At 37.2% G+C, this 12,526-nt stretch overlaps 2 protein-coding genes across 10 annotated transcripts in view; one reads left to right on the forward strand and one right to left on the reverse strand.

Annotated features, from left to right (window-relative positions):
* Window positions 1-4,795, forward strand: part of ECT2L (epithelial cell transforming 2 like) — a 105,630-nt gene extending 100,835 nt beyond the window's left edge. Inside the window, exons 20-21 of one of the 2 annotated variants that reach the window (XM_063666654.1) lie at window positions 1,671-1,843; window positions 3,225-4,795. In XM_063666654.1, coding sequence (XP_063522724.1) covers window positions 1,671-1,843; window positions 3,225-3,352 — 301 coding nt within the window. In that variant the 3' untranslated portion in view covers window positions 3,353-4,795. The remainder of the gene's footprint in view (window positions 1-1,670; window positions 1,844-3,224) is intronic. The other variant, XM_054492686.2, reaches the window with a different exon arrangement.
* A 793-nt stretch (window positions 4,796-5,588) lies between these two features.
* REPS1 (RALBP1 associated Eps domain containing 1) overlaps window positions 5,589-12,526 on the reverse strand; it is an 84,602-nt gene continuing 77,664 nt past the window's right edge. For all 8 annotated transcript variants that reach the window (XM_063666657.1, XM_063666656.1, XM_054492691.2 and 5 more), the window contains 4 exons: window positions 11,724-11,819; window positions 9,119-9,267; window positions 7,946-8,051; window positions 5,589-5,854 (listed from right to left, as the gene is read on the reverse strand). In XM_063666657.1, coding sequence (XP_063522727.1) covers window positions 5,786-5,854; window positions 7,946-8,051; window positions 9,119-9,267; window positions 11,724-11,819 — 420 coding nt within the window. In that variant the 3' untranslated portion in view covers window positions 5,589-5,785. The remainder of the gene's footprint in view (window positions 5,855-7,945; window positions 8,052-9,118; window positions 9,268-11,723; window positions 11,820-12,526) is intronic.

A 12,526-nucleotide genomic window follows, 5' to 3' on the forward strand; every position in this document is an offset into this window, starting at 1 on the left:
CCACACCATGAAGTACTAGTCATTAAAAAGAAGGAATAAAAGTCCTATCCACTAACTTGAAGTGATTTCCATTGCTGAGTGAGAAAAGCAAGAAAAGAGTAGGGAAAATCTTAGCATTTTTGTAAGATAATGGCAATAACCTTTCCTGTACATAGATGTGTGTGTGTGGGTTTACCCGAACAAGTACAAAACAGTGGAAGGATAAGTACTAGGTTGATAACTTGGATGACCTGAGTGAAGACAGAGGTGAGGCCGTGCTATGTGGAAAAGTAGAGGGGAAAGAGGTACACTAAATAAAAGCCAATAGCAGGGGTTGATGTCACTTAAGCGTTTTGTAACACTTTATGTTCCGACAATTTAAAAATTAAACAAAAATAGTGAAGAAAAATAAGAGACCTGAATAAGCATAAATATATGGACTCTTCATTAGAATAACTTCCTGAGGGTTGCTTGATGCTTCTGGAAGGAAAACAATTATGCTCTATTAAAACATTTAGTTTGCTTCACTTAGCCACCCCTGGTGGGGAGGGGGAATTGGGGAGTGGGAGGGTGGGGTGGGGTTCCCCAAGCTCCTCCCAGGCTATCACCACTCACTGCTTGGCTAGAACACTCCCACAGGACAGATAACCCACACTAGAGCACAGAGAGGCCTGCCCAACACAGCAATCTCGCTCCAATGACAGAGAAGCAAAGAGGATAAGAGATGGGAGATTGAGGACACCAAATTTTGCCCCTTGATAAATATGCCTACAGTTGACCATGGTAGCAACCTCAGCAAAAACAAAGAACTATTTAATTTTTACCTTTCAAACTAATGAACTATATTAGGTTATCTACTACTTTCCAATCAAAAGTAAAAATGTTTATATTTACTTCTACATAAATGCTTTTTTTCTCCTATTAATACACCTCATGCCACATCAGTTCTTGTTCTTGTGTTTCTCTCTACCCCAACTTATTATCCTTTTTTTTTTTTTTTTTTTTTTGAGACAGAGTCTCGCTCTGTCACCCAGGCTGGAGTGCAGTGGTGCAATCTCAACTCACTCCAATCTCTGACTCCCAGGTTCAAGTGATTCTCCTGCCTCAGCCTCCCAAGTAGGTGGGACTACAGGCACGCGCCACCATGCATGGCTAATTTTTGTATTTTTAGTAGAGACGGGGTTTCACTATGTTGGCCAGGCTGGTTTTGGAACTCCCGACCTCATAATCAGCCTGCCTTGGCCTCCCAAAGTGCTAGGATTATAGGCGTGAGCCACCGCGCCCAGCCTTATTATCCTTAAAGGTGAAACAAAACAAAGACTTATTTTCTTCAGATTGCCCAAATACATCAAAATACCTAACGACACAGATACAAAGTAATTCATTTCATGAAGAATGGAAAGTCAGTGTTCATTTTTCCCACATGGATTATCAAATACTTGTCCCATGGACAAACTCAAAGCACTCCACCAGGAGCCCTGATGGCCCACAGTACTGACCTGACCTCAGAGACACAGGAGGGGCGAATCACATCAGGAGGAATATTATACTGGTAACTTCAACCAGCCATTCAAAATGTCAGTAGTGGGGTAAAAGCCTTGACTAGTGACTGATCAATTTCAAGATGGTTAACTATGTAACAAAGCATGTATGTTATGTATTAAAACTGTACCTTCTCCATTTTAACACAGGCTCTATGAACACATCCATGATCTCAGCCTTTTCCTCTTCAGTGATGCCCTGCTCGTTTCTAGTCGGGGCACATCTCATACTCCATTTGAGAGGACTTCAAAAACAACCTACCAGTTCATTGCATCAGTGGCCCTTCATCGGTTACTCATAGAAAATATTCCAGATTCCAAGTGTATGTATTCTTTTCCTACCAAGAGACAGATACCTTCAAAAAGCTATACAGTGTAAAGCTCTTTAATAGAACAGTAGAAAAAGGACTGGAATTATAACTTACCGGGTTGCAAATAATTCCCCCAATATTAGAATTTCATTAAACAATGTAAACTTTCATCTACCTTTGAAATAGTTAAAGACAGGGCTTCTGGCATTCAGACATGAAGCTTAGACATTAGGAAAACAGCTTTCAAAAATCACAAAGGGAGGCAAGGCCCCATATTACCATTCTTTGAAGCAGTGACATGAGAGCTGGAGCTCTCAACCACTATTCTATACTGTCTGAAGATGCCACAGTCTTAAAGCATATTTTAAATTTTTATCTATTACTTTCCCATTCTACTAGGACTAAGTGATTATTACATATTTGCCACTATCTTTTCTTCCTTAAGTTTGCATCTAAGCTGGGAGTTGTTAAATAAAGGAATCAACAGATATGCAAAGGATGCTTGGTAAATTATGCACACACAGTAATTCCAATAGAAATATCATTTTGTCACGAAAACGAAATCCTGCTTAAACCCACTATACCTATTTTGTTATTATCCTATACTTTACTTCCCAAGCTTAAAAGGATCTATATCTTATTCCTATATCTGTTAGGCCAGGCAATCTGAATGTAACATCTCTCATTCCAATGTTTTTCATTGCATGTAAAGACAGGACTTTGGTTAAAGTTGGAACCCAAGACCTTACAGAAGTACCAAACTAAATAAAAGGGCTATTTCCCAGTGGCTTCAGCCCCATTCTAAATCTGAGCCCGAGAAAAAAATGAGTATTTCCACCTAGAATACAAACTCAGGTTAAAAAGGCTTAATTAACTATCATCACTGGGTATGGTTAGTGTATGAAACATGTCTCCTTCAGTTTCCCTCCCACCATGACAATCAGCTGTGACCTATATGTCAAAACATTGTTAAGTAACCTAATAGACAGTAGGCATTCAGCTAAGTAGCTGGCTTGATTCTGTCATTGGCTCTCACATTGAGGTCATCTAGGTCTAGCTCTTAACATCTTTATTTATAATAACTATCAGTAAAGACTGTTACTGATTCCAGTTTCTTCTGGAGTGATTGAGACAAGGAATTAAAAAATATTACATCATCTATCCGTTAGTCTTTAAAATAATTGCTAATTACAATAACTGTAATATAAAGACATCATTTTACACTGCATTTGAATTATTCAGTAATTTTAGAAGTTATATTCTACACTGGATATGTGTTTCTTTTTAGGTTTTAAAAAATTCTTAAAGATGATGATTTTTGAGTATTAACATTTTTTCTCATTTTGATTGTTACCTGCAAAGATTAATTAGTATACCTCAAATGCTTTTACAGATGTCAAGAATGCATTTATTCTTCAAGGTCCAAAATATAAATGGATTTGTGCTACAGAAATAGAGGATGATAAGTTCCTATGGCTGTCAGTACTTCGAAATGCAATCAAAAGCAGTATGGAGAAGTGAGACTGAACTTGAAAACTTCAGGGGTGCCAATTCTCCCCAGCAAAGACAGACAACATGTATTTTCTGTTCCAAAATATCCAGTAAGAAACAGAGTAACTGTCATGGATGATGAGATAAACTAAGATGACCCATAGGATCTTTCCAACTTTTAAACTTTATCACTTGTGCTCACTTATGTAGAATGTATAAGTACATTTTGAGTCCAAAATTTTGAACTACTTCTTTTGGTAGCTATATTTCATGGATAATATTATTTAGAGTAATTTGATGTGATGAAACCTAAGAGCAAGCACGTTGTGTAAAGCTTTGTTTTATGATCTAATGAAAAAAGCAGAATGAAAGTGTTTCTTAAGTGATCAGTCTAGAAAGATATTTTAATTTCTTGGTGATTTACCATTTTTAACATTTTCATGAAACAATTATTGATTTAAAATATGGATAAGAGGGCTGGGCATGGTGACTCACGCCTGTAATCCCAGCACTTTGGGAGGCTGAGGCGGCAGATTACCTGAGGTCAGGAGTTTGAGACCAGCCTCACCAACATGGAGAAACCCCATCTCTACTAAACATACAAAATTAGCCAGGCATGGTGGCACACGCCTGTAGTCCCCGCTACTTGCGAGGCTGAGGCAGGGGAAGAATCACTTGTACCCAGGAGTTGGAGGTTGTAGTAAGCTGAGATGGCTCCATTGCACTTCAGCCTAGGTGACAAGAACGAACCTCTGTCTCAAAAAAAAAAAAAAGAAAAAAAAAAGGACAAGAAATACAAATGGCAATTTACTCAAAAACTTGTCACACTTATCCTTAGTATGAAGGTACTCCTCTAGAGAACATTAAAGATATACCACTACAAAGTACTAAAAAGTTTTCTATAATTTTTAAGTGTTATTTATTGGAAGGCTAAATTCTAAGAAGCTTTAAAAAATATTTTTGACATTGTTAAATTAGAAGGCTATTTTTAAAAAGCAAATTTTAAAAAACAAAAATAAATGGAAGCAGCAAAACTTGCTTGTAATGAAATGCACCTGAGTAAAAATGTTTCTTTTAAAACAAAGACACTCAAAAAAATAGGTGTTGAGTAGTTTCCTGGGCCTTTAATGCTTTAAATTGATTATTTAACAACTAAAGCCATACTGAAAGCCACTTGGAAACTTCAGCTGATGTATATTTTTACCTAGATATTGTCAGGTAAAAATTGTATTAATCTTGGAAGCTTGAGGTTGTCAGTTTCCCTTGTTCTTCATATTCTTGTTTATAGTAACAAAGTTTATCGGTGCAGTTTCGGACTGTGAATCTATAATATTTAAACATTTTTTCTTTCAGAAATGAAAATACAAAATCTTCTATTTCTTAAAACTTTAAATCTTGTTAAAAAGATGAACAAAAGTTAAAATATTATGCTGTTTTATTGGTGTAAAACCACACTTCTGATTCCGCCAAGATATATCCATGCAGTTTAACATCTATGATCCTATAGACAGAATAAATCTTAAAGGGAATATCTGCTGTTAGCAATGGATCAAAATGTATATATCATATAATATTAAACAAAATCTAAAACAGCATATTGTCCTGAATAAGGCATACTCCAGAAACTCCTTAATAGGAAAAACTTGTCTGTATAGCAAAAGAATGAGTGACAAGATGGCTAAAGGTAAACTAGAAATCCTAAGGAATTTCCCTTTATTCTGGGAATAATTGATATCCTCAGAAGTTTTAAAACAATACTTAAAAAATTTAAGAAAGGCCATTACTCATACCTATTTCATAAATTTACATAACTGCTGAATTATTCAATCTCATAAAATAGTTCAAAGTTGCTGAAGTTGATCACATGTCCACAAGGAAAATATAAAATCTGACATGTTTATATTTGTCACAAGTTGACATGTAAAAGAGGCTTGAACGTACCACATGATTTGTGAAGAATGCAGATGGCTGCAGAGAGTAAATTAGCTTATGGTGAAAACCGCCTTATCCAATATAATTCTCTAAAATCAAAATTAAATGGGAAACTCTTTCTAAAGATTTTTATAGAATAGATGCTTTATGTAAAATATTAAACATAAAAGGACAAACTGACAATTTATTTCTGAGTCTGTGACTGAGATGTAAATGAGGAGCCCATTCTATAAATTAAATTGGTGTGTGGTATTAGCCATAGAAGCATTGCATATCCCAGATGCTAGCGAACAGAAAAGGTGAGTGTGCCAACAAACACAATCTACCCTCCAGAAAACGTCATCCTGACCTTTTTATTGTCGAAATTAAAAAATAAAAGATACTTAAATACAATGGTGAACATATAGGGCAAAACAGAATCATAAAATTTAATGTTGAGTTAAGCAGTGAGCTGAATGTTTGGGTCTCCAAATTGGCTTTGAACCCAAAACCACTTAAAAACAAGTATGTTCACAGTTAACGGCAATTGGCTTATAGGTGAGAGAATGGTCGAAGTTGTTCCAGTTGAACTTCCAGGGAAATTCTCTCCTCAAGAACATCCTGAAAAAGATGCAAAGGCCAAGTTACATTTCACAGTATATAAAAATGAAGAAATATCTAACAACAGCTCTGCTTCAAGAAAACAATTTAAATTTGTCAAGACGACTAAGGGAGAGCTTATTCATATTTTAAAAGTATACTTCACGTTAGAAATGTAGTTTCTTTATATGTTTAATATTAAAATAAGATCCTAGTAATTTCAAACATTTTCTTATTACACAAATCAGGGTAATAGAATGTCTAGTTATTAGAAAAGTCACTGTTTGCAACAAATGGGTATTAACACCTGAATTTTGCAATAAACCCACCCCCTGGGTTAACTGTAGATGAATTTGTTAATGTAGCTTCTTTTCCCTAGTGATGACATCTGGCTATATCAACTCCTAGATCTCATTTTGAGCTTTAGTTTCCCAAAGAATAACTTTGCATTCAGAATTTTTAATCAATGTTGATTTTAGGCAGTCTTTTCAGTTAGCCACCATATTCTAACTTACTACTTTCCTTTTTTTTCTCTTTCAAATTGACAGTATTGTGTTTTAACCAGAACTACCTCTATTTTGTACCTTACTTCCCATTTTCTGTTCTCAGAAGTAAGGAAAAAAGTAATTTTTCAAAATAGCTTCTATATACTTGTTTCAAGGGTCTTCCCTGGTTCAGAAAAACATGGATTAACAAAATTTTCATCTTCATGGTATTATACTACTATGCTTGTCTTTAAGTTCATTTTTCCTGTATGATGGACTAAATTAATAATCATATAACTACAAATGTCTTCTCCTTTGATCACAGAGTTATACAAGAATATCATTCATTCAATAGATGTTTATCAAATGCCTAACATATGATCTAGGTTTTGGGGATAGACACAAAGTGGCCGTAAGTTTATATCATTCATTCAACAGACATTAACAAATGCCTAACATACTAGGTTTCGAGGAGAGGGACAAGACGGTCATAAGTTTATCTAGGACAATCCCAGTTTATACCCAGTGTCTTGGCCTAAATAATAATAATACAACCCTCTTTTTTCCTCTCAAAAGTGTCTTGATTTGGATGGTATATTACGTGGTCTTCCTAAACAGAAATGATTATGATTTACCCTCAATGAGTTCACTGTAGTAGGACAGAGAGACAAATGTGTCACAGATAATAATTCCAGGACAGTGTAATAAATGCTAAATGAGGAGCATTAACAGAATATTAGGAGAATGAACTAACTGCATTCATTTTTCATTTCCATGGACTCTCATCTCATCTTTGTTCTATTCCAAGTGGGGCCAACAGTGCTCCAGCATCTCCACTGCCTGGAAGCTTGGGAGAAATGCAGAATTCCCAGGTCCCACCTTAGCTCTACAAAAACCAGAATCTTCATTTTAACATGACTCAAGATTACCTGTATATGCCTTAAGGTTTGAGAACCACTGGTTTGTAAGACATGAGTACCTAATAATGTTGGGGAACCATAAGCGATTCTGGGAGTAATCTTTTTTTTTTTTGACTTAATAAAGAAGGAGTAAGTAGGAGTAATTTTTATTTCTAGGGATGCAAATAAATTATAGTTACTAGAAAACAAACACATTCCTCTCAGGTATTAGATGACAGTAGTACACACTGCATAAGCAGCATTTCTGTTTAAGGCTTGCCTTTTCTCTTTCCACATGCAAGACGACTGAAATTGCTGCCACTTCTCTTCTTCTTTAGATCTGTTTAAGTCCCTTTAATGGAATCTGAGTTGTCTTTGATAAAAGGACAAACTAGGACCTGGGTGCAGTGGCTCACGCCTGTAATCCCAGCTACTCAGGAGGCTGAAGTGGGAGGATAGCTTGAGCCCAGGTTGCCAGGGTGATAGAGCGAGATCGTGTCTCTTTAAAAAAAAAAAAAAAAAAAAAAAAGTGTGTGTGTGTGTGTGTGTGTGTGTGTGTGTGTGTGTGTGTGTGTCAGGGAGGGGTAAACTAACCACAGTCAAAGCATCTAGAAAATTAGAGAAGAGAACCATATATGTGATCTTGGAGGTATCTGAGGTCACATTCCGTCTCTTTAGGTTTCTTTACTAAGATAAGGAACATTATAAAGATTCAGAAACTGTATTACCTTTAATTGTTGCTGCAATTCGCTATTCAATCTGGCCAAAACGGTGTTGGTTTCCTTATTACGTCTAATTGATGCCTGAATAGCTTTCTTATCTTTCCCAACAGATCTGAGAAGATAAAGAAGGCAAAAAAAATCCATAACCTTCATTTCTTATCTTAAATCCTCTCTATTCCTTCCTGATCTATTTCCAAACGTGAGAAGCAAAAAGAGCATCTTTTTCCTTACTAGCACAGCTCAACCTCACTTGCTCAGTTGCAGTGGTATATAAGCTTCAGCACTATAGGAAAGGTTAAAAAAAAAAAAAGATTATTAAAAAAATTCTTCTTCTGTAGAATCACCTGAATTTAAGTAAAAGAGTCTAAAGTAGGTACTGGCAAACCTTTTCTGTAAAAAACCAGATAGTAAATAATTTCAGGCTTTGTGGGCCAAAGAGTTTCTGTCTCATATTCTAGTTTTTTGTTTTCTTTTCTATTCTATTTTTTCCTCTCTCTTCCACAAAAAAGAAAAAGTCATTCTTAGCTCATGGGCTATACAAAAACAGGCCATAGGCTGAATTTGGCCCATTAAGCCTTAATCTGCTGATTCCTGGTCTAGAACACCATAATTAAAATACCAGTTTTACTATAAACTATCAAGTTTAAAAAATGTACTGCTATGGGGTTTGAAACAGGGTGTTAAAATGGCATTGAAATTCAACTTAATAATAAAGGGGGAAACATGGGAAGAATACCTACCCATACATGACAAGGCTCTGCTCAATTAAAGAACTAGTCTGACCATAATTTACTTCAGTCTGATTATTGTTATTATTATTATTTTTGAGATGGAGTCTTGCGCTGTTGCCCAGGCTGGAGTGCAGTGGTGCCATCTCGGCTCACTGCAACCTCTGCCTCCTGGGTTCAAGCAATTCTCCTGCCTCAGCCTCCCGAGTAGCTGGGACTACAGGTGTGCACCACCACACCCGGCTAATTTTTTTGTATTTTTAGCAGAGACGGGGTTTCACCATGTTGGTCAGGCTGGTCTAACTCGACCACAAATGATCTGCCCAGCTCAGTCTCCCAAAGTGCTGGGATTACAGGTGTAAGCCACCATGCCTGGCCCAGTTTGATTATTTTTAATTGTTGTGCTTTTTCTTCCTAGTAATTAAATGTGTCTAGGAATAGCTTTGATTACCTGGGAATAGAAGGTTGTGATGCAAGAACAGCAGCTAAGACACCCGTCTTTTGTGTATGTTCATCAACTTCTGGCCTTAATTCATCTTCTGATTTTAATCTTCTTCGAACAGGTTTAGGTGGTGGAGCAAGTGGTGTTGTGCCTTTGCTCTTTAAGACAAGAATTCCATTAATAATAAGCATTTCTGAAGACATTCATAGTTAGCACTTTGCAACACCATTTGCTTTCTTTAAGCCATTTGTTCTTGGAAAACTGAAAGTTACTTGTCCTACTTTAAATCTATGTATTTGTGGCAAGAGCTAACTTAAATTACAGTTGGAAAAGATGTTTCTAGTTGACACCACAATCACGAATGTACCTGCAATATAATATTTTTAGAGCAACATATTGATGCAAGACTGTAATATTCACAGTTTTAACATAAATATGATACAGAATCAATATATACCTGTTCAACAATAAACAAAGGCAGTCTCCAGAAATATCTATGCATTATCACCATAGGATTTCTTACTCAAAAATACTAACATTTATCTTAATGAATAAAATAACATTATAAAGTAATGGAAAGCTTAGGCAACTCTTTAAAAAACCAAAAACATCACTATTAATATGCACAGTAATTATAACTTCTGAAAATGAGTTGACAGTTTGTTGGTGATTATGAATCTGCCCTTGGCAAAATAAAAAACAGCATTTTGGCATTTACTATAACTTGATTTACCTGTAAATAAATAAAAACAATAGTCAACCGCTATCTCTTTAGTTAAGTGATATTTTTCATTTGTTACTGTGAGTTGACAAAAATGAAGTTCATTACTTAAAAACTCACACGACTACTAATGTAATAAAACAGTGACATGGTTTGGCTCTGTGCCCCCAAATCTCACTTCAAATTTTAATCCCCATGTGTCAAGGGAGGGGCCTGGTGGGAGGTGACTGGGTCATGGGGGTGGTCCCCCATGCTGTTCTTATGAGAGTGAGGGAGTTCTCACAAGAACTACGGTTTTAAAGTGAGGCACTTCCTCGCTCTTTTTCTATCCTGCCACCTGCTTCCCCTTTGCCTTCCGCCGTAACTGTAAATTTCCTGAGGCCTCCCTAGCCATGCGGAGCTGTGAGTCAATTAAATTTCTTTTGTTTATAAATTACCCAGTCTCAGGTGGTATCTTTATAGCAGCGTGAAAACAGACTAATACACACAGCATCTAGAAAGTAGAATTTAAGCACTTCAGAAACACATGCCGTTTTTATAACTATTGGGAATGTCTAGATGATAACAGAAAAAAAAGTTACCAAAATTATTCCCTCAAAGGGAAAGTGTGCTGATATTTGCAATCTAAAGTACACCGATATAGTTTAGATTTGTCCCCTCCAAATCTCATGTTGAAATGGGACCTCTAATGTTGGAGGTGGGCCTAGTGGGAGGTGTTTGGGTCATGGAGATAGATCCCTCGTGAATGGCTTGGTGCCCTTCTCACGGTAATGAATGAGTTCTCACTCTGAGTTCACATGAGAGCTGGCTGTTTAAAGAGCCTGGCATCTCTCCTTGCTCCCTCACTTGCCATCTGACACACCTGCTCCCACTTTGCCTTCTGCCATGATTCTAAGTTTTCTGAGGCTTCACAAGAAGCAGATGCTGGTACCATGCTTCCTGTACAGCCTGCAGAACCATGAGGCAAAATAAACCTCTTTTCTTTTTTTGAGACAGGGTCTCACTCTGTCCCCCAGGGTGGAGTGTAGCGCACTATCTCAGCTCACAGCAACCTCCACCTCCCAGGCTCAAGCGATCCCCCCACTTCAGCCTGCCAAGTAGCTGGGACTATAGGCGCGTACTACCACACATGGCTAATTTTTGTACTTTTTGTAGAGACGGGGTTTCGACACATTGCCCAGGCTGGTGTCAAAACTCCTGAGCTCAAGTGATCAGTCTGCCTTGGACTCTCAAAGTGCTGGGATTACTGGTGTGAGCCACTGTGTCCGGCATAACCTCTTTTCTTTACAGATTACCCAGTCTCACATATTCCTTTATAGCAATGCAGATGGACTAACACATACATAAAACAGATAAGGACTAACAGATGAACAGATGGCATGGAGAGATATGTAGTAAAGCAAGTATACTAAAATAATAATGGTATAAGGTAGTGAATTTACTGATGCACAATGAAAAATTGTTTCAATTTTTCTGTATGCTTAAACGTTTTCATAATAAAATGTTGGGGGAAAAAATTATACCTAAAACAGTTAAAGAACAAGTTAAGAGAACAGGGAATAACAACAACCTTAGAGGGTTGATAATTTTTCTTTATTATATTGAAGACTACAATAAAAGAAACTGAATTTCACCTATAAAGAAGTTCTACCTTATATAGTGGGAAGAATGTAATAACCACTTAAATTTTGAGAACCTGTGACACATATTTAACATAGATTACAGAATATTATCTCCATTAAATAGGCAGACTTTGTTCTGAGCTAGACTGACTATACTACAGTTAAAGGCAGAGAAATGGGTTAGATGATTTCTGGTTGACCTTATTTCTAAAAATTATTTCACATAACTTATGATGTACAAAATTATTATTATAAAAGACATTTTGCATACCACATTGGCAGGAGCACTAGCAGCTGTCTTTTCTTCAGTTTTACTATCTGTTTTGGCAACTCGAAGAGAGCTTGCAGGATCAGAAGCTTTTTCAGCCTAAAAATGAATACGCTTATCACTATTAATTATACATAACATGTAATTATGCATAAATATAGAATATGTAACAAATCAGAGTAAAATGTTAAATATTCTGACAAGAAAACTGAGATGATGATAAGAAACTTGAAGGAACTTTATTAAATGAGCTTTCTCTGCCACTGAAAGGCAGACGGGAGAGCAGGTAATAGATGTGTGAGGGAGAGGAGGACAGGGCAAGGATGCAGCTATGTAATAGATGTGTGAGGGAGAGGAGGACAGAGCGAGGATGCAGGTAACAGATGTGTGAGGGAGAGGAGGACAGGGCGAGGATGCAGGTAACAGATGTGTGAGGGAGAGGAGGACAGGGCGAGGATGCAGCTATGTAATAGATGTGTGAGGGAGAGGAGGACAGGGCGAGGATGCAGCTATGTAATAGATGTGTGAGGGAGAGGACGACAGAGCGAGGATGCAGGTAACAGATGTGTGAGGGAGAGGAGGACAGAGCGAGGATGCAGGTAACAGATGTGTGAGGGAGAGGAGGACAGGGCGAGGATGCAGCTATGTAACAGATGTGTGAGGGAGAGGAGGACAGAGCGAGGATGCAGCTATGTAATAGATGTGTGAGGGAGAGGAGGACAGGGCGAGGATGCAGCTATGTAATAGATGTGGGAGGGAGAGGAGGACAGAGCGAGGATGCAGGTAGTAGATGTGTGAGGGAGAGG

Source organism: Pongo pygmaeus, chromosome 5 (assembly GCF_028885625.2).
Source record: "Pongo pygmaeus isolate AG05252 chromosome 5, NHGRI_mPonPyg2-v2.0_pri, whole genome shotgun sequence".
Classification (NCBI taxonomy): Eukaryota; Metazoa; Chordata; class Mammalia; order Primates; family Hominidae; genus Pongo; species Pongo pygmaeus.